At 53.9% G+C, this 21,567-nt stretch overlaps 1 protein-coding gene across 1 annotated transcript; it reads left to right on the top strand.

The window, feature by feature from the left end:
* The first annotated feature begins 244 nt into the window (after positions 1-244).
* Positions 245-21,115, top strand: LOXL4 (lysyl oxidase like 4). The gene is made up of 15 exons (XM_028512700.2): positions 245-405; positions 4,747-5,061; positions 5,646-5,824; positions 6,684-6,889; positions 8,265-8,303; positions 8,525-8,744; positions 9,590-9,773; positions 9,953-10,107; positions 10,833-11,000; positions 12,097-12,259; positions 14,002-14,245; positions 15,282-15,397; positions 17,155-17,291; positions 17,706-17,817; positions 19,837-21,115. Exons 2-15 carry the CDS (start codon positions 4,779-4,781, stop codon positions 19,905-19,907), a joined length of 2,277 nt encoding a protein of 758 aa, XP_028368501.1. The 5' UTR covers positions 245-405; positions 4,747-4,778; the 3' UTR covers positions 19,908-21,115.
* Positions 21,116-21,567: the final 452 nt, after the last annotated feature.

The raw sequence follows: 21,567 nt of genomic DNA, 5'->3' as shown, positions 1-21,567 counted from the left end.
GCCAGTTGCCTCCACGGAAAACAGTTCTCCGTCCCCTCTGACCCCCCGCAACTTAATGACCCAGGGATTTCCCAGGCCGGAGAGGCCACGGACACAGCCTCTGAGGGCTGGCACCCCGCCACTCTAGCCGGCCTGCCTGCTAGGGGAGCCGGGCGGAGGAGCCGAGGGGCGGGGCACCGGCCTCCTCCTGGGCCGCCCGGGGGCGGGGCCTGTGGGGCCTCCTCCACGCCCTGCTGGGTGGGGGGCGCCCGTGGCCCAGCAGGATAAAAGGGCCCCAGGCGCCCCAGGAGGCCTGTTAGCGCTGCTTCGCTGCAGCGCCTGCCCAGCCCCCGGACCATCCTTGCTCCAGCTGGTGAGCCCCTGCCTGGCCCTGGCTCTGGCCCTGGGTCTGTCTGTAGCAGTCCTGTAAGTCTGTCTACTTCCGTCTCTCTATGGGTTTGAGGGTTCCTGAGGGCTGGGCTCTGGGAGGGATGTGGGTCCCTGGACAGTTAGCCTAGCTCCCAGTTGCTTTCCAGCTTGCTTCCAGCAGAAGTCACCAAGTTGAGGAGCTTGGCCCAGAACTGCCCTGGCCTCGGGGTGCCTGCGTGTCTAACTTGTGAGTGGCTGACTGTAACCATTTCTCTGCCTTCTCCCCCAGGGGGGAGGCAGGGAAAGGTGTGAGGCAGAACAAATGCCACTCCTGTGACTTGGGGGACAAAGAGGCAGGACAGAGCCAGGCTCTCCAACTAAGGAGATCAGAGCTGATTAGGGAGGGGGAGAGGTGAAAGGGGGGGCAGGCAGAGGAGGGAAGGTGGGCTGAGGGCTTCAGCTCCCACAGGTCGTATGCCTGGACAGGTAGAGCTCAGAGACCATTGGCTGGCACTGCCTCGGGTCACCATAATCGGTGATCCCAGGGAGAGTAACGGGGTTGAGAGGTGAAGCCCCACCTGGTTCTCAAAGAGGCAGAGAAGGAACTCGGAGTGATCCAGAGGCTACTGCCCACCAGGACAGGGTCCCCAGCGCTCCCTCCTGACACCTTCGGGCATTTCTAGTCCTCCCTAGCAGGGCCAGGTGCCAGAGTCCCTAAGCAGCACCTGGAGCAGGTAGCTCTCTGTTTCAAGCTGGCAGGGTCCTGGATCTGTCATTTGGTTGCACGGAACACTGGCACCTACCCCAGTGTCCACACACCACAGCGGGTCATAAATCAACCAGCAACAGGGTGGAATTTCATTCATTTCCCTGCCTCGCTTCCTTCTTCCCCCTCCTCCCACCCCCATCGCTCAAGGCTGAGAGCCTGGCTTGTGGAGTCAGTCTGCCTGGGTTTGAATCCTGGCTGAGCAAGTTAGTTAGCATCTCTGGACTTCATCTTCTCATCTGTAAAGTGGAGATAAGTATTCAATAAGTATTTTTATATTATGTAGTAATAGTTATTATTAACCTCCACTCCCATCCTTTCCCTCACCCTGTCTCCTTCAAGTGAGAAAAGAGCTGCCACTTTGAGGCTGTTTCCTTCTCCAAGGGAGACTCCTCGGCCTGGTCCTCCTTTCTGTGCTCAGCGCTGGGGGACCTGTGCTGAGGAGACGCTGTGGAGACGGGTGATGCAGACGGGAAGCCAACACACCGAGTGCTAGGAAGGAGGGATCTGGGAAGGCTTCCTGGAACAGGCAGCATTTGAGCTGGGTACTGTAGGAATTTACCTGTCTGAAGTGGAGGGAAAGGATGCTCCAAGTGGAAGGAGCAGTGACAGCACAGTCTCGGCGACTGGGAAGGTGAAGGATGTGCCGGGGAATGTGAGGAGACAGGTGTGGTGTGAGCCAAAGCTGCAGAGGGACCTGCAGTGGGCAGGAAGGCTCACAAGAGGGGTTCCCCTGTACCTGACTCTCAGGTTCCCCTTCTGCCCGTCCACCTCTTGGGCAGCTTTCATGAAAGGGAGCTGCTCTGACAGAGCACCCAGGGTCCACAGCAGAAGCCCACCCCTGCCTCCAGGGAGGCTCCTTGGAGGGGAAGGAGCCAGTTGGTCCAGGAGTGTCCACAGTCTCTAATAAGACCTCCATGATGCTGTGGGACACCAGCCACAGCCCCACGGCAGACCTGCCCAACCTATTCCACAGCCCATCGGGGCATGTCAGATAGGGGGGCCCCCAGGGCCACCCCGTCTCAGAGAGAGGAAAGCACCTGACTCAAGTCACCTAACAATTTGGTGGCATAGTGAGGAGCAGCCTGACTCCTGGGGACAGGGAGCAGGGTACACTCCCAGATCAGACCTGATGTAACCACTGGGTCCTACCAGCTGGAGAACCCTGAGCCCAGTCCTTCCCATCCTTTCTTGTCATCTGTGGAAGGCCCCTACACACAGTGACTTTGGTTTGGCTCAGTCCCTAGCTATCTGCCTCCTCCGAGGGGTGCCGGAGGAGGGAACGGGTGCACCCCAGGCAGGGGAGAACACTGCTCATGAGGACAGCCAGCTGGGGGCCCCACGGAGGGTGAAGAAAACGGTGTCCAAGTCTGGAAAGAAAGTACAGGAGGGGTCAAGGCAGGGCCAGGCTTCAGTGCCGAGAAAGGGGAAGAGGCAACACGGGGCCTCAGGTGGTGCTGGAGAACCCAGGGCTCAGAGGTAAAAGAGGCACAGCTGGAGAAGGTCACAAAGAGGGGTCCCAAGGACTCGCTGCTGTGTTCCAGTGTGGCTTCCATTCCTTCCTTATCCAAAGGGGAGCTGGGACCAACCTAGACCAACGGTTCTACAGGGGCTGTTCCAGCTGCTGTTACCAACAGTGACTCTCCTTGAGAGCTTGCTCTTCTGAGGGTTTAACGTGTATGAATTCATTTAACCTTCAAGAATCCCATGTGGTAGGTGCTTGTATTATCCCCACTTGACAGAGGAAACTGTGGCACTGAGGAATTAAATCACTTGCCCGAGACCACCCAGAAACCAGCTGGCAGAGGTGGATTGTGGGTCCGGGCAGTCTCCCAGTCTGTGCCCTTCGGGGCTGTGCTGCGTCACCTCCCACCCGTGCAGCCACGGTGCCACCTACACACCTGGTTCTATTCTGAGCAGTAGGGGCACAGCACAAAGTCCCTGTTTCAGTGGAGCTGCATTCCCGGTGACCCAGTCCTGGGCTGGCCAAAGCAGGAGGGTTGGCAGCTGGAGGCAGTGGGGCTGGGTACAGGAAGGGATGAGTGATTCAGCCAAATACCAGCCTGTGGGGAAAGGAGTGGCAGGGGCCCGCTGACAACATGGTCTCTTATGACGCAAGCACTAAACAGGCAGCCCAGCACCCACTTTCTCCATCCACTGCTCCAGGCGGCCTCAGCTCCCACCAGCAGCAGAACCTGGCACTGGAGGAACTTGGGCCTTGATGGCTACAGACACTCTGACAGCTCTAACCAGTTCTTTCTCTTCTATGCTCCTGCCCCACCCTGGCCCAGGACCAGGGAGGCTACTGTATGAGGGAGAGAGGACCAGCCCCCAACCCCACCCCTCTTAAGGACCCAGAAAGCATCTGATTACAGCCTCCTCTCTCTGTGGATGGTCACGGCCTAAAACCCTCCCACCGCCACTCACTTCCTGTAGGATGACGGACTGACTCTTCATGGTGCACAAGGCCCTTAATCATCTGGCCCCAGCGTGTCCCTCCACCTCCATCCCCTCCTGCTCTTGCACAAACTTTCATCTCTGCCTCCTTCCTCCTTTACCCATTCTGTTCCCTCTTCCTGGAATGCCAAGTTTCCCCACCTGGAAGAACGGGTATTCACCCGACCAGGCCCAGGTTGAGTGCCCCTTCTCTGAAAGCCTTCCTTAATTCCTCTTCTCTGGGCTTCACGAGGGCAGGGAGCAGTGTCTGCTGTCTTCACTTCTGTGTCCCAGCACCTGGCCTAATAACGGGCCCGAAGCTAGTATTCCACAAATATTTGTTGAATCAGTGTAGAAACCACGCACCTAGAGGGACCTAGAGCTAGGGCTTGAGGATATCAAATCCCAGGCGAAGGAGATACTAGACAATACAGGGTGGGACAGAGGGAGGCTCACATCTGTGAGTACTTGAAACACAGAGTTTATTCTTGTATTGTATTATTTTTCCATACTGCAAACCTACTTCTGCCCCACCTTGTATTTGGTTCAACCACCTCACTTGCAAAATAAAGAATTAGAGCCTGGAGACTTCAGGAGACTTGCCCAAGCCACACAGCCAGTGAGTGGTAGAGGCCCATCCTCCCCTCAAATGACCCCTTCCACTCCAGCATTCCGTGTGCCTGCTCTGGTGAGGGTGGCCAGGGTGCTGGGAACATCAAAGGGAGGGCGAGGGCAGCTCCCCTGGGGTAGACATTTCTGGCCCTGAGGGAGCCCTGGGGGGTCCCCCATGACTCAGAGGGTAGGTCACCTCCTTTCTCTATTTGCATGTAACACTGTATCAGGAATGGCTGTTTACTGAGTACTTATCATGTGGTAGGCTTGAGCTGTGCACTTCACATACAGTATTTTATTTAACACAACAACACTGTGAGACAGGAATTATCTCCACTTTGCAGGTGAAGGGACTGAGACTCAGAAAGGTTAAACACAAACTTCCTCAAGGTCACATGACAACGAATAGTAGATCTGAGCCAAATTAACTAACCTCAGAGTCCAGACTCAGTCAAGACCAGGACCCCTCCCCCAAACACACACACGCGTGGAGGGGCCCTGCCATGCTTCGTCTCTGCCAGGAGGGAGACCTGAGGTCAGGGCTAGAGAGGTGGCGATCATTGTCATGCTCACTCATTACCCAGGTGCCTTGGCCTCAGCTGCCCTTGAAGTCACCATGACGTGGTCGCCACTAGACGCCCTCTCCCAGCTCCTGCTGCTCCTGCTGCTGGACCAGATCCCTCCCTGTAGGCCACAGTCACCGGGCACTGCGACGATACGGCTGGTGGGCTCAGGAAGCAGGCCGGAGGAGGGCCGCCTGGAGGTGCTGCACCAGGGCCAGTGGGGCACTGTGTGTGATGACAACTTCGGTCTCCGGGAGGCCACAGTAGCCTGCCGCCAGCTGGGCTTTGAGACTGCCCTGACCTGGGCCCACAGTGCCAAGTATGGCCCAGGGGAGGGTGAGTAACCGGTGCCACCAAGCAAAATGACAAGGGAATGGTGGTGGGCTTCTCTCAGGGGCTGGGCTCACTGAGGCTCCGACAGAACACAGTAGACCCCCACCTGTCCTTTCATACCCAGCTCGAAGGACCTCCTCCAGGGGGCATTCCCTGAGTGCCTCAGCTGCCAGTGACCCCTGCTCCAACCATCCTATTTGTTCTTCTGGTGAGGCCACCATTATTACCATCAGCACAAGCAAACACTCAACTTCCTTGCACATAGTGACGGGCACACAGTGGGTGCTTAGCCAGTGTTGAATGAATAAATAGATGGATGAATGGATAAACAGGTCAGTCTAATTACTAGCCCTACTTGGCATTTTTTATAAACAGATTCCACAGGACCGGATGCCAAGAGGAGGCAGGAAGCAGGGTTGTAGACACCAAGATCCCAGGAGAACCAACTCCTCTCCTCCTCATCCCACTTTCTACTTAGGGCTTAGGAGGAAAGTCGGTAACTGCGAGGTCCCATCCAGCCCATGATCCTAGCCCATAACCTGCCTCTCTGTGTTCTTCCCTGAGCATCACCCCCCCCTCCCCCTCAGGACCCATCTGGCTGGACAACGTGCGCTGTTTGGGCCCAGAAAGCTCCCTGGACCAGTGTGAGTCCAATGGCTGGGGCATCAGTGACTGCAGCCACTCAGAGGACGTCGGGGTGGTGTGTCATCCCCAGCGCCAGCGTGGCTATCTTTCTGAGAGAGTCTCCAATGCCCTCGGGCCCCAGGTGAGGAGGTTTTGAAGGCCCTGGCCTGAGTTAAGTGTTGGGTCAGGGGACAGGGAGCCTCCTGGGTGATGAACCTGGAGGAGGGAGGGAAGAGAGAGCAGAGCCTGGGCTGAGATGCATCCCTGGGCCCTGGCTCCTGTTGGTGGCCTAGAGCAGGTGCATGGACAGAGGGTCCCAGCTTGAGGCAGAGCTGGCCAGGGAAGCAGAGGCTGGGCCTGCTGGGAATCACTGAAGCTGCTCCCCATGAGGGAGGCAGCAGGGGGGCAAGGGGCTGCCTCACCCACGAGGCTAGCCACAATTGCTGCCTCTTCCCGGCACAAACAACCCCGAGCTAAAAACAGCCCAAGCCAAACAATGGGAGCAGGCAGGGCCAGGCTTGGCTGCTATCATCCGTGAAGATAGCTGGCCCTGGCCCACTAAGTGCTGTAGGCCAGGACGGGGGCTCGACATGGTCTAAGTCACCCCAGGGCCAGGGTGGGGGGTCTTATGGGCCAAAGGATCCTGTTGGCGATCTCAAGCAGCTGGCCTTTGCCCACCCTCAGCACCCCTTCTATGCTTGGTGGAAGCTTCCCAGGCTCCAAGGGCTCCCATCCTGACCCCAGTGAGGGCACGGATCTGCCTGGTTCTCTCTAGAGTTGAGGAAAGGGCCCTAAACAAACCCAAGTTCTGCCTTGTGCTCACCACACAGCTTTGGACAAATGCCTCCCTGTTTGGGCCTCAGTTTCCTGACCTGTCCAATGCGGGGGCTGCGCGGGGCGATCCCCAAGCACTCTGAGCCCCAGCTCTCCCACTTGGAGGCTTGCAGTGGGCTCAGCAGGGGCGGGAGTCCCAGTGCCCATGGTGACCATGCACCCTGCAGGGCCGGCGGCTGGAGGAGGTGCGGCTCAAGCCCATCCTCGCCAGTGCTAAGCGGCGGAGCCCGGTGACCGAGGGAGCTGTGGAGGTGAAGTACGACGGCCACTGGCGGCAGGTGTGTGACCAGGGCTGGACCAAGAACAACAGCAGGGTGGTGTGCGGGATGCTGGGCTTCCCCAGCGAGGCACCTGTCGACAGCCACTACTACAGGTAGGAGGGCAGCTGGGTGGACGGCACGGGGGAGGCGGGGGGACAGTGGCTGTGTGCATGCATGTGTGAGTGCATCTGTGCGACACGTGTGGGACCTCGCAGAGTTGAGACCGGCAGGCTGGGTGTCTGTGACAGGTCATGCGGTGGGGGTTGGGACTGGGAGGGAAACAGGCCCAAACGAGCCACGTTCCTGGGCTTCCTGGGCTTCCTGGGCTATGCATCCTGCGGAAAACGTAAGAGGAAGCTGAGGGTGAACGTTGAGACCCCGGGAGATGCCTAGAAATGGTCAGAAACTAATCGATAAAAAGAATTGGCGCTAGTACAGAATACTCCCAAAATAACGACAACTGAACGTAAAATCGTGTCCCTGATTTAGAAAGACTTCACTAAAGACACTCACAACGCTGCCCACAAGTCAGACGTCCTGAGCTCTGCCCGCAGCTCTGCCGGCAACCAGCTGCGGGGCCTGGGGAGGGCGTCTGAGCCTCACCTGTCCAGTCTGTGTGGCATTATCCCAACTTTGCCCCAGTGAATTTCCTCAGCCCTGATCCCAGCCGGGCCTCGGTCGGGCTGTGGGGTGGGGCTGCTTTCGAGAGAGCAGACGTGGAGCGTTCTGTCAGAAATGTGACAGCGCTGCCACAGGATTGCATCAGCCTGTCGAGGCTGGCCGGGCACAGCTCTACCAGCTCCGCGCCCCTGAAGGCTGCATGTTTCTCATCAAGGGAGAAACCTCCTGCAGTACATCTGAGTCATCACCCACCCCTGCCCACCCGTCAGTGTTTGCCGCTCTGTCCTGAGTCTCTGACTTACCTCCCTGGTCCTGAAGACCAGCCACTTCGTCCCACCCTTGGGGGTGACTGGCATGGAGGCCCCTGACCCCCCACCCCTGGAACTGCCCATCTGAGCCTGGCCGACTCGAGTACCACCCATGAGGAGGGCAGACCTGATTATAGCCTCTGGGTGGGCAGCCGCCACCAGCAAGGCTTTCAATTTGCACCTGTCCCCAGAGGACCTCTCCTCCGGGGCCCTTCTTTCAGGGTGCTTCCTAAAGCTGCCTTCATCTGGAATGGGGAGAGGGTAAGCTGGGGGCTGCCTGCCCCAGGGACAGACCAGTGACCCTACCGAGACCCCACTTTGGGGTCAGTCCAAGGAGCTGGCCAGGCCCTGCTTTCCTTCCTTACAAAATGCAGATCACTGTTACCGTGAGGTGGTCACCCTCTCAGGGCTGCTGCGAAGCTCAGCACTGAAATAAGACCTGTGAGTGAGTTTACAAACTGTGAAGTCCGGTGCAAACTCAAGGGCAAGTGTGAAAGCCAGGGTGACTGGGTAGGATTTCTGCACCCACTCCACACCACACCTGTTTTCTCCCACCCAGGAAACTCTGGAACTTGAAGATGCAGGATCCCAAGTCTAGGTGAGGAGCGTACCCTTGGGGAAGGATGCAAAAGGATGTGGCATGAAGGGCCTCCCTCCCCTGCCCTCCCTTCCCCTCCTTTCCCCTGCCTTTCCCTTCCCACCCCTTCCTTCCCTTCCTCAGCCCTCCCCTGCCCTCCCCAACTCCCCAGTGCCTTGGCCTTCCTGAGTCCTGAGCCTCCCTCAACCCCTCCCCCACCCGCAGTCTCCCCTGTCTTCCAGGCTGAAGAGCCTGACCCAGAAGAATTCCTTCTGGATCCACCGGGTCAACTGCCTGGGGACAGAGCCCCACATAGCCAAATGCCAGGTGCAGGTGGCGCCAGCACGTGGCAAGCTACAGCCGGCCTGCCTGGGTGGCATGCACACTGTGGTCAGCTGTGTGGCAGGGCCCCGCTTCCGCCCTCCAAAAGCCAAGCCCGGGCGCAAGGAGTCCAGGGCAGAGGTGGGTTTCCTGGTGTCTGCACCCCAGCAGGGAGGCACAGGCCCCCTCTCAGCAGGACCCTGCCTTTCAGGGAAGGGCTGGTGGGGAGGAGCTCCAGGACAGGCGGGAGAGGAGGGACAGTGGCCCCCATCCAGAAGGCATCAGTGCAACTGGGAGGAGAGCACCCCGAACGGAATGGTAGAACCTTGGATTTGTTTAAAAGGAACCATATATAACCCTACCATAAATGGAAAGCTGACATCACCCGCTATGAATAGAAAGTAACCATAAAAACAGTAATTACATTGTAGCTATACCCCCTATTGAACCTGAGCCTGGCCCTTTGTTATAAAAAGCAATGAGCAAGTGCTGGTGAGGTGTTACAGACAGGGCAGCCCCCATGAGGTGGTCTCCTGGAAGAAAGAGGCAGGAGCGGAAGAGAACACAGTGGAACCAGCTTTCCCACTCAGTGAGTCAGTTTAATTAATACCATGTCCCTGCATGTCTCTAAAATCGCTTCACAAATCCCTTCGGGAAGCACTGATCTAGTTTAACCCCAAAGGACAAAGAGGAAGCAGAGGCTTGGCGAGAGGAAGGGACTCGCCTGGTGACCAGCTGGCAGGGTTGTAAAGCGCAGGGAAATAATCCTAAGGCTCCCTGGACGCCGCTTTACCATCACATCATGGTGGCTCTTTGTGGCTGAAGGAGGGAGGTTGAGAAAAACAGCTTACTGGCGGTGACAGTTAAGGGCAGGCAGTCAGTCAGTGTCTCTGCCCAGCTCGAAGGGGCCTGGCCCGGACCCCCACGGTGGCTCGGCCCCTGTGCCTCCTCCTTGGTCCTCCCTGACGCTGGTGTTTGCCCAGTAGGAGCCAAGGGTGCGCCTCCGCGCGGGGGCCCAGGTGGGCGAGGGCCGGGTGGAAGTGCTCATCAACCGCCAGTGGGGGACGGTCTGTGATCATGGGTGGAACCTCATCTCCGCCAGTGTCGTGTGCCGTCAGCTTGGCTTCGGCTCTGCTCGGGAGGCCTTCTTTGGGGCCCAGCTGGGCCAAGGTGAGTGAGGAGCACTGGGGTGGGGTGGGAGGGCCTGGATGTGCCACTGGTTCATCCTTCGGTTGCCCTGGGGTGCCAGGGCCCAGGACATAAATCCCCCCCCTCTGGGGAGGGGAAGCCACAGCAGTGGGGCTACAGAGATGGAACCTTACATGGCATTTCTCTCCCTCACTCTCTAGGGCTGGGGGTCATCCACCTGAGCGAGGTGCGCTGCAAGGGCTATGAGCGGACCCTCGGTGAATGCCCCTCCCTGAAAGGGTCCCCTAACGGTTGTCAACATGAGAATGATGCTGCTGTCAGGTGCAATGTCCCAAACATGGGCTTCCAGAATCAGGTGAGCTCAGGCTGGGCATGGGCTCAGGCTGGGGACTGGGAAGGCCCTGAGATAGTCCCAGGACACCGCGTGGAGCCAGTGGGGAGGGGTACATAAGAGGCAGCTAGTGCTCATGCTTTGAGCCCCAGCTGGAGCCAGCTCGAACAGCCACCCCTCTCCTAAGTCTCCCCTGGCCTGGCCCACAGCCCCTCAGGGCTATGGGGCTCTTCAGGTGGATGGCTCTCCTATTACACCTTCTCAGGATCCCCCTTAAGTTGAGGAAGAAGGGGCCTGGGGCAGAGGGCCACAGGGCTGTCAGGGAGAGGCTGCAAGGGGCAATCGGAGCTCAAGCGTTATGCCAACGTGGACTGTGGGCAAGTCTCTGGTGTCTCTGATCGTGGTTCTCTCTTCTGTAAAATGGGGTTAACGGACTCATAGTGCCACTGTGAATGGGACTATTGGCAGAAATCCTTGGCAACTGGCAAGTTGTCATTAATGGTAGGATTTCAGGGAGAAGGAGGGCAAGTGCTGGAATAGAAGCCCCAGGAACAGGCACTCTGAGTCAGATTTCTGGAGCACGTAGGGACACTAGGGACTCTCTGGTGAAGTGTCCTCACGTTACACAGAAGGAGGCAGACCGGAGAAGGGGGGTGCCGGGTCAGGGCCGCACAGTGAGCTGGCCTGGGCATCCTGAGCTGCCCCCTCCTAAGGCCGCCCTGCTCCTCACCCATGTCTGACCATTGCAGGTGCGCTTGGCTGGCGGGCGCAGCCCTGAGGAGGGTGTGGTGGAGGTGCAGGTGGAGGTGAACGGGGTCCGGCGCTGGGGGGCCGTGTGCAGTGACCACTGGGGGCTCACCGAAGCCATGGTGACCTGCCGACAGCTCGGCCTGGGTTTCGCCAACCATGCTATCACGGTAGGTCCCTGTCTTGCTCTAAAACTTCCTGTGCTACAGCTGCTAACCATTCACTCACTCATTCACTCATATAGTCAGCAATTAATTATTGAGTGGAACTGAGCCCGTCTAATGCTGGGTGCTGAGGATGCTGTGGGGAATGAAGACATTACTTCCTGCCTCCCAGAACAGTCAGCCAAGGGAGCGAGGCAGTCATTAGTACAGCGTTCACACGACAGGCACGCGATTGTGTCTGCAGGAAAGACTCACAGAAGTCAGGCAGATGAGGCGGAGGAGGAACAGACAGCCCATGGGAAGACCTGTGGCCAGAGGAAGCTCTGCTCGGTAGAGGAAATCAGGGGCCAGAGGTGAAGAGCGGCTTCCAAGGGCGATTGGTGTGAAGTGTGAAGGTGCAGGAGGCAGGGGCAGAGGCAAGGCCATTGAAAGCCTACAGTGCAGGTTTTTAAAAGATTTCTTCCTTGCTCTTTGGCAAACAGTTGGGGTGGGACTAATGTGAATACAGGGAAAGAGAGTCAGGAAATACAGTGTTGCAGGAGCCCAGGTGGAAAATGACGTTGGCTGGGGCCAGGCAAGCGGCAGTCCTGGTAGAAATAAGTGGATAGCGTCAAATACAGTCAAAGATGTCAAAGAAACACAATCAAGAGGCTTTGGGCATGGCTGCAATGGACAAGCCTCTTCATCTGCAGCCGTGCTGGCCTACTGGGCAATGCTGGGCACACCTAACCTGGAGAACCGGGCCAACCCTGAGCACAACCCTCTGGGGCTGGGAAATGGGACAGGCTGCCTGGGTGGACAGGAAGGGAACAGGACCCTCCTCATCAAATAGCTGAAGGCTGCCATGTGGGAGAGGGATGGGAGCAGGACCACATGGGATGGTGGGAGCCACAGGCAGTGTATTTTTGCCTCAATACATGGGAGAAATGGCTACTATCGGAGAGGCCCAAAGTGGTATGGACTCTGCCATCATTTTCAGGCTAAGGCTGGGCACAGCATGGTGGGAGTAGTCTGGTGGGCTCAAAGCCATAGATGGGAGTCAGGGAGATGATTCCAAAGGTACCTCTCAACCCTGACTGGGTGATGCTGGCTGTTTTCTCAGGACACCTGGTACTGGCAGGGGACAACAGGGGCCAGAGAAGTGGTGATGAGTGGGGTGCGCTGCTCAGGCACCGAGCTGGCCCTGCAGCAGTGTCAAAGGCACGGGCCAGTGCACTGCTCCCACGGCACGGGGCGCCTCTCCGCTGGAGTCTCCTGCACAGACAGTGAGTAATGGCAGGGCCCAAGGACAGCAGGCAAGGCCAGCCAGGGGTCCCCCAGAAGCAAGCCTACACCTCCGTCCCTCAGGGAGGGCTCTGAGGGCTGGTCCCAGCCAAGGACAGCAGGGTGGGGGAGTGGTAGGAGGGCTGGGCTTGGAACACCAGCTCTGCCATTTACCAGCTGTATGTGGCCAAGTCACAGCTCACCCTGGGACACAAACCCTGCCCTGCCCATCTCATGGAGTTACTGTGAGAACTGAAACAGGGTATGTGGAAATGTAAGGGTACACAACGGTATTTTTCAATTTTCGTGACATGACCTATAGTTAAAAAATAAAAAAGAAACAGAACAGAAAACAACAGAATGAGTTATATTAGTAAGGGCAGTATTTTTTTTCTTGGAGTTATGTACATATGTTAGGTCATGACATGAAATATATTTCTTTTTTTTTAAAGACTTTATTTACTTACTTTGAGAGAGAGAGAGAGAGAGAGAAACATCAATGTGCAGTTGCTGGGGGCTGTGGCCTGCAACCCAGGCATGTGCCCTGACTGGGAATCAAACCTGCAACACTTTGGTTCGCAGCCCGTGTTCAATCCACTGAGCTATGCCAGCCAGGGCTCCGGAAATATATTTCTTAGTGCAGTTTGTAGTGAGGAAAAAGTCTGAAAGCTGTTGCAGAGGGTGCAAACATGTGAGAACACGTGGGCCTAAGTTCCCTGTGTGTTCTCCTGAGCTGTGGATTTACCCAAAAGGCTTTAGGCCAAGACCATTTCCAGGCATCAGTCTGTCCCATGCACCAATTCCTGGGGCAGCAGCATCTATCTGTTTGACATCTGCCAACCAGGCCTGTGCTAAGATAACTACGCCTACCCAGTCCAAAGGCTGGCACCAACCCAAGTGGCCCCTTGACCTTTTTTCCAACCAAGCTTCAATGCCAAGACATCCTTAACCGTTGTCAGTGAGCTGTAGGACTTTCTCAGTCCAGCATCCCTTGGAGGAACCCTGGACCTTACAGCACATCCTGCCCTGCAGGGCGATGGGACGCTGGAGAGGGCCTATACCAAGGCTCACGCACACTGGGGGGCCTGCTCCCCACTCGCTCCCCTTCCTGAAAACATGTACCCCTCTCTGTTCTGCTTGGAATGGCAGCTCTGCTCCTGAACGTGTTTGAGGCTTCACAACAGCTTAGGACAGCTAACTTGCCACTTCTGTGGCCGTCCTTCTTTGTCCTCTGTGATTTTCTCATTTCTTTCCTTTCCTCTCTCTTCTTCTCATTCTCTCTGAAAGCTCTCTTTCTTTCCCTTGGGGACTCTAGGGTTTGTCAGTGGGCACACCCTGGATCTCTGCAAAAATATACCACAGGAATTTCCAGAGCATGTTTCGTGACAGTACAGGCATTATATAGCAAACCAGACATATGCCCACCCCCACCCTCAGTGCCCATCCAATAAACTGTAGTTAGCACACAGGCTCACCTGTGTGAGGCCTCCGCCAAAAATCTGAACTGGAACCCCGCTTTCGCACGGGCAAGCACCTAGAGCAAGCACATTTTCTCTCTTGATGTTACATGGCAACGGCTGTGGATCTCCACGTTCCTGAACCCTCAGGAGTGGGGGATAGCGATGGTAGAGACATGTGGCTTCCTGGAAGGGTGGTAACAGGAACACTGTGACAGGAAGGGAACGGGGGGAGCACTGAGCAGTCTGTCAGCCTGTGCACCCCTACCGTGCCCTCTGCGGCCCAGGTGCTCCAGACCTTGTGATGAACGCCCAGCTGGTGCAGGAGACGGCCTACTTGGAGGACCGCCCACTCAGCCTGCTCTACTGTGCCCATGAAGAGAACTGCCTCTCCCAGTCCGCTGACCACATGGACTGGCCCTACGGACACCGGCGCCTGTTGCGCTTTTCCTCCCAGATTCACAACCTGGGCCGGGCAGACTTCCGTCCCAAGACAGGACGCCACAGCTGGATTTGGCACCAGTGCCACAGGTCAGTGCCCGCCCACGCCATGGTCCTACAGGCACAAAACGCAGAGTCCAGGGGCCAGGCCAGCCTGATTTTTTCTGGCCTCGGGCACACCTTCCCGGGAGGGGTGTGCACTTAGGAGGCAATGGGGAGTCCCAGTGACACCAGCTTGCCCTGTGCACTGCTCTCTCACTGACCCTGGATGTCCCCATGCTGATGGTGCTCATGGGGTCCATTTCCCACAGTGACATCCAACACAGCAGTTGCCACCAGCAGAACGGGTCTCTGTCAGAATGATACTGGATTTTTTTATGTTGAACTTTAGGCCTTGTCTTTAGATATCCCAATCCAGATGCTGGCTCTGCAGCAAAAGCTTGCTGGTTTCTGCAGCTGCAAAAGCAAGGTCCTCAAAGGAGAGTGTGAACACTGGTACTAAAAGGAGACACTGAGCGTTCTCTCCTACCAGGAGTGCCCAGCCCAGACAGAAGGAGAGACAATGCCTGTGACAAAGGCAGAATAGAAAAGTGGTGGTTTTCTTTAGGACACAGCCGTGGGCGGGAAAGCTGAGAGGAATGGGCAGTGACTCGGGGACTTGGCCTTGCTGAGATAATAAGCACCCTTCCCTATAGCATGAACAGAGTTGTCATTAGAACTGGATTGGAAACAATGGTAGCAATTTCCCAGGCTGACAGGGAGCAGAGTAAGCACCCTCCTCAGCAGCTCAGCTTCTAGGCTGGTCCCTACAAGTGCCCCTTCCTTCCACCTCCCATTTAGGCCCTGAGTCCAGGCACCAGCCTGCTGGAGGCTGCCAGGACAGAGCCTTCACTTCTCACCTGGATTAAGGCCCTAGGTGATGGGGAGGCTGTCCCTTGCTGCTGGATAGGGGAGCAGGAAGTAGGCCATAGGTCACTAATCTTGGGTTTGACAGACAAGCACTGCCCTGCTATTATAACATTCTCCTCTGGGTAATGATGGGGCCTAGTGCCTCAATCTTCCCTGTGAACTTCTCCAGAGAGGATGATCTCTTGTTGCCAGACTGACAGCTCTGCCTCTTCTGCAGGCACTACCACAGCATCGAGGTCTTCACCCACTATGATCTACTCACTCTCAATGGCTCCAAGGTGGCTGAAGGGCACAAGGCCAGCTTCTGTCTAGAGGACACAAACTGCCCCGCAGGTATGTCATTTCCTGTCAGCATATCCTTCCCATGTTATATTCCTCACCCCTTTGGGGTCCTCTCTGCCTTGCTCAATAACCCTTGGCACCTGGAGACTCTGGCTTGGCAACTAACAAACAACACTCAGGGCAATGCAAAAAGATCAATATTTTACCTTATGAGATCTTAGGTGGAAGGTCTCTAAATACTTCCTCTACATTCCCAACACACTTAAAAAAGATTTTATTTATTTTTAGAGAGAGGGGAAGGGAGGGAGAAAGAGAGGGAGAGAAACATTGATGTGTGGCTGCCTCTCATGCACCCCTCTCGAGGGGCCTGGCCCACAACCCAGGCATGTGCCCTGACTGGGAATCGATCTGGTGACTTTTTGGTTTGCAGGCTGGCACTCAAACAACCGAGTCACACCAGCAAGGGCTACATTCCCGACACACTTTAAACTGGTTTTAAAATGCTTAATTCTTCTATACTTTGGATAATAGTCACAGACCCATCTGATCTCTGCTATATTCTTTGAAGGCATGGACTGATTCCAATTTGCACACCCACAATTCCTAGCCCTTAGGGATGGCATAGTAAATACTGCCTCCTTAGAGGGCTAGATGGATGGATGGACGGACAAATGTGTCAGCACAGAAGAGCCGGAATCTTCCAACCACATTTCCTAGGCCTACAAGGATTTCCACTATAGCAGGGGTGTCCAACCTGTGGACTGCAGCCCAGGATGGCTGTGAATGCGACCCAACACAAAATCATGGATTTACTTAAAATATTATGCGATTATTGTGTGATTATGTGTCCCAATGTATTTAATGTGTGGCCCAAGACAACTCTTCTTCCAGTGTGGCACAGGGACACCAAGAGGTTGGACACCCCTGTGAGCATGCAAAGAAATAACCTGTCACAGATGGGTTTTGTTACAGTGCTGGATTCATGGTCAGCAGGAATTCTGGCTCTGATGCCGAGGCAGGTTATTTACTGTATTTTGCCGTGTACAATGCACTCCCATGTATAATGTGCACCCACATTTTTGTGTGCATTACACACAGAGTTATTATTATTTTTTAAATATTTTTAAGCCCTGGCTGGCATAGCTCAGTGGATTGAGCGTGGGCTGCGAACCAGTGTCGCAGGTTCGATTCCCAGTCAGGGTACATGCCTGGGTTGCAGGCCATGACCCCCAGCAACCGCACATTGATGTTTCTCTCTCTTTCTCCCTCCATTCCCTCTCTAAAAATAAATAAATGAAATCTTAAAAAAATATTTTTATATTTATAGGATTTTTTAAAAAATCTTATTTATTTATTTTTAGAGAGGGAAGGGAGGGAGAAAGAGAGAGAGAGAGAGAGAGAGAGAGAGAGAGAGAGAGAGAAACATCAATGTGCAGTTGCTGGGGGCCATGGCCTGCAACCCAGGCATGTGCCCTGACCAGGAATCAAACCTGCGATGCTTTGGTTCACAGCTCGTGCTCAATCCACTGAGCTATGCCAGCTAGGGCTTACACACAGAATTATTACATCTATGTTTTGTAACCATCATAGCCATAAATAATGCGCATCCTTATTTTTCCCTCAAAAATCTGGGCAAAAGTATACATTATACACAGCAAAACCTCAGGTCCCTAATCTGATTGCACATAGGGTCCGATTGGTAAGGCTGGTCAGAGGAATAAATGATGAAGTACGTGAACGACCTAGCAGAGTGCTTGGTCCCCAATACCTAAACCAGTGCCTCAATAACTCAGTACTCTTCCGTACAGGACTGCAGCGGCGCTATGCATGTGCCAACTTCGGAGAACAGGGAGTGACCGTTGGCTGCTGGGACACCTACCGGCATGACATTGATTGCCAGTGGGTGGATATCACAGATGTGGGCCCTGGGGACTATATTTTTCAGGTAAGGGGGCTTATAGGGACTCTCCACAGAGACTCTCTTTCCTTCCAATGTTCAGAAACTTCCCTGAGGTCAAATGAAGGAAGAGTGCATAAGGTCAGGGTCTCCAGCAGGTCTGGCACTTGAAGGAGCTATGTGTGCTGTAGGGGAAAGAATACTGAATCAGGACCCAGAGAACCTGGGTTTGAGTCCTGATTGAATGGGCAGTAGGTGGTCACAGCTTCTCAGTCCCCATCTGTAGAAGAGGGCCATTAAGGCCTACCTCCTGGGTTGACTACAAGGATTAATGAAGCAAAAAAAAAAAAAAATAAGCATGCTTTGTAGGACTACACAAAATGTAAAGGATTATTACAGTCACTATAAACTCATTCAGAAGTCAGAGCACCTGTTTTCAGTTGTCCCCTCCTCTTGTTCCAGGTGGTGGTGAATCCCAAATATGAGGTGGCCGAGTCAGACTTCTCCAACAACATGATGCAGTGCCGCTGCAAGTATGACGGGCAGCGGGTCTGGCTGCACAACTGCCACACAGGTAAATGTGAGCCACTACGGGACCAGCCCTGTATGGGCTTGAGGAGCTGGAAGACTCTAAGTGTACACATGTATGACTCGAAGGTGTGTGTAAAAGGATAGGTGTGACATCTTCCCAGTAGGATTTCCAGAACAAACTGATCAGACTATCAAGCCTCACCCAATAGCAGCCACTTCTTTATCCTTTTGTCCTTAGGGCTATTTGGATTGTAAACTCAGTTTCCCATCATTCCTAGGGTCTTTCCTGTTACTTCAAGCCATGTCAGGATTTCCCTTGTCCATTTGGTAATTTTTTCCTTTCCTTTCCCATGGTCTTTCTTAGTTGCCTTCATTCTAAGCTGACTGCCTCACAGGCAAAAGTAGAAGTCCCCCAGATCCGTGTTGCTGTCTCCAGCTGTGATCGCTGCTTGCAGGAGGGGGACCATGGAGAACAGGGCTCAGGACACTTGTGGGAGTGGCAGCATCAGACAAAAGAGGAAGCAATGATCCAGTGGGGGCAGAGTAAGGAGGTGGTTGCTCTACTTATCTATAAAGAAAGGTAGCAATTCCTCCATCTTTAGTTTAAAATGTTTGTATGTGCTAGGCACTGTGTTCACATCCATACTTGGTGCATATGGGGTGAGACAAACTTGTGTATTCAGTCAACAAACATTTATTAAGACCTACTTCTGTGTTGAACACTGAGCCAGGCAGTAGGAACGAAACAGGAGTGCAATGCACAGCTCACTGTCCAGTAGGGTAAGCAGACATGGGAATGGGTTAACCCAGTACTACTGAGTACCCTAACTGGGATGAACTATAATGCTGAGCAAGCAGAGACAGAAAGTAACCACTGAAGAAAGTGGCAGCTGAGCTGGATTTCAAAGGAGAGACAAAGTCAGAGAAGGGAAGAGAAAGACCATAGGATTTGGCTTCAATAGGCTTCACTGGCTTCCAGATTCAACTCCAACCACTTCCTAGTTGTAAGACAGTGAAGAAATCTCAACCTCAGCATTTTTCTCTATTGTACTTCAAACCCACTAAGGTTATTTGCAGAGAGGGTTATGATGGGTTTCGCTAAGAGAATAGATTCTATCCTGTGGGCTTCTGGGAACCATTGATAAATTACAGTCAAGGGAGCAAAAACATGAGATTTATGTTTCAAGAGATAACTTTGGTAACAGACAGATGATGAGAAAAGGCAGAATAGTCTAAGGTTAGAAATTTGTGTGACTAAGTAGATTTCGCTGTCATTCAATGAAACAGGAATATGAGAGGAATCAGGAATTGGAATCTGAGGCTGCACGTAAGGGGACAGCAGACCCTCCACAATGCTGGCAGCATGCTGCACGGAATCCAGGACAGTGAGGAGGGAAAGAAAAACAATGCAGTTCTGACCCGTCAGGGTCTTTGCAGAAAACAGACAGCACACTTGGATAAGAGTCTGAGTTATTTAATAAATGGACTGTTTACAGAGGTGCAAGTGAGACTAAGGAAGTAAAAGGTGTTGAGACACCCGAGAATGGAAAACTGTTTTCACCTTTAGGCTTAAGGGGGCAGAGGGTGTCCTGGGGTCAGATGAAAGCTAGAGCTGTGAGGGAGAGCCTGGCCTGGGGTTAGAGTAGACCATCACTGCCAGAACAGAAGACCCCAGCCTCTCTCTCCTTCCACCCTGCAATCTCTTGCTGTTGCTTCCCATTGACCCAAATCAACCAGAAACCCAAGGATGGAGGAGCCAGCGTGAGGCAATCTAGGGCACAGTTCAGTTCTCCAGGGCACAAAAAGGACAAATCAGGATAGAGAATGAACCTGGAGGGAGCAGAGGAGAGCACCCAATAGTCCTATTCTGTTTCTACCCAAAAGCCTATTCTTCCTGATGTCCCTGAAACTATACACCAGTCAGGATCTGTGCCCATGACAGACCCGATATAAAGGAAGAGCTCAGCAGGATGTCTGTCTCTCTCTTTTTTCTGTGAAGTTGTCAGGGAAGGGATGAGACTGTGGTAGGGTTGGCTACTTACCTGCTTTCCTTTGGCCACAGGGGATTCATATAGAGCCAATGCAGAGCTCTCCCTGGAGCAGGAGCAGCGTCTCAGGAACAACCTCATCTGAAGCCATCACTGCACACTCCCAGCTGCTGCCCACACATCAGATACCTCAGCTTATTGGAGCCATGCCCTTTACAGAACCCTAACTCAGAGGGAAAGGGGCCAGTGCCAAGGGGCACCAAGAACTGCTCAGGAAGCCTTTTGATGGCAAGATCACCATACCAGGATGGTATTGCTCCTTTGGGATGGCTCCAGGCCTGTCCCCTAAGGGCCTTTGGTTTACAGATTATGACCTTCAGGCTTTGTTCAGCTAAGCTCTTCTTCCTAAGGAGACCCAATCTTTCTTGGATTTTGCCCCAGAGTTCCTGGTTCCGGAGCAATCAGTTCCTAAGGGATGGATGGCCCAGTCCACCATCTAAAGGGTGCTTTACAAAGGTCCTGGAGGAGTAGGAGACAGGACCCATACAGAGGAGGTGGAATTAGCTCTGTGCAAGATCAAAGCAACAAAACTTGTGTCAAAGTCACAACTGGCAGAGAAGTTTGTGAATTCATTCCCTTGCTTGATCTGTCCTCATTTAGAATTCACCTGTCATATTCTCTTTCTGTTCTGTAGTGCCCTTACCTTAATCCTACTGCATATAAGGGTGTTTCTAATATCCCTGGAAGCTTAGGCCTCAGGCATCCCTTTATCTCCTGGTGGGCCAACACCACAAATTACTAAGTGCTTAAGAGGGGGCAAATTTGCAGAAGTGGCCAGATAGGGCCTTCCTGCAGAGCAGCAAGAGGTCAAGGAGAAAGACTGTTGGGTAATATGGACCATAGCCCCTGACAAGGCCTCTGCCAAAACAATATAAACTATGTGCCACATACCTAATAGCCCCCAAAATATCCCCTCAAGATCACTGTGCATTTCAGGATTGGCCTAAATTTCAGGTCTCGACCTAGTTCCTGAAGTGAACTTTGCATTGAATAAATTTTAACAATGGAAAGAACATTGGTCACACAAGCTGCTCACCTCTGTAGGTGTAAGAAGACAGGTCCGAGAGAGTGGGGGACAGTAAACTGTAGGGGAGTATTTAATTTAGTTAGGGACTAAACCTAGGAAAGGCCACCATCCCTTCTTGATGCGACTGTGATACGCTTTTGCTCAGGCAGTATAAAATCCCATGGTCTTCCTGGACATGATTCTTAATCTTTTCTCTACTTAGACACACTTAAGAGATGATCCTTACAGGTCTGACACCCCAATGCCAATAAAGGTTGCTCATTATGGATTGAATAAGACAAGACTGGCTTTGATTCTTTGCAGTGCCCAGCGCACCAACTTCACCCCTTTCGCTCCCACTGAGCTGGTGACTAGGATGCACAGGATGCACATGCAGCCCCACTACACTTCTCTGATCAGACAGCAGCCTACTGCCTGTCTGCCTCCCAGTTCCCTCCCCAGGCTCAGTGCTGAAACACAGGTTGGAAAGGTTAAGGGATGAAAGGTAGGAGGCCAGAAATAAAGTCCAAGGATTGTAAACTTTTATAACCAAGGTTGCAAAGTCAAAATGAATGGGAGCAGACGAGGCACATCTGCAGCAGCGCTCTCTCCCCACACCACGAGCACTAGCCCCTCCTTAGTAAAAAACGGGCATGCTCTGGGATACATTCTATGAATATAAAAAAGTGCTTTCTTCCTTCTTCTCCTCTACTTTCTCTCTTTCAACTCCCTCATCTCC

This window comes from Phyllostomus discolor, chromosome 5 (assembly GCF_004126475.2).
Source record: "Phyllostomus discolor isolate MPI-MPIP mPhyDis1 chromosome 5, mPhyDis1.pri.v3, whole genome shotgun sequence".
In the NCBI taxonomy this organism is placed as follows: Eukaryota; Metazoa; Chordata; class Mammalia; order Chiroptera; family Phyllostomidae; genus Phyllostomus; species Phyllostomus discolor.
This window is presented reverse-complemented; position numbering and strand designations above follow the sequence as displayed.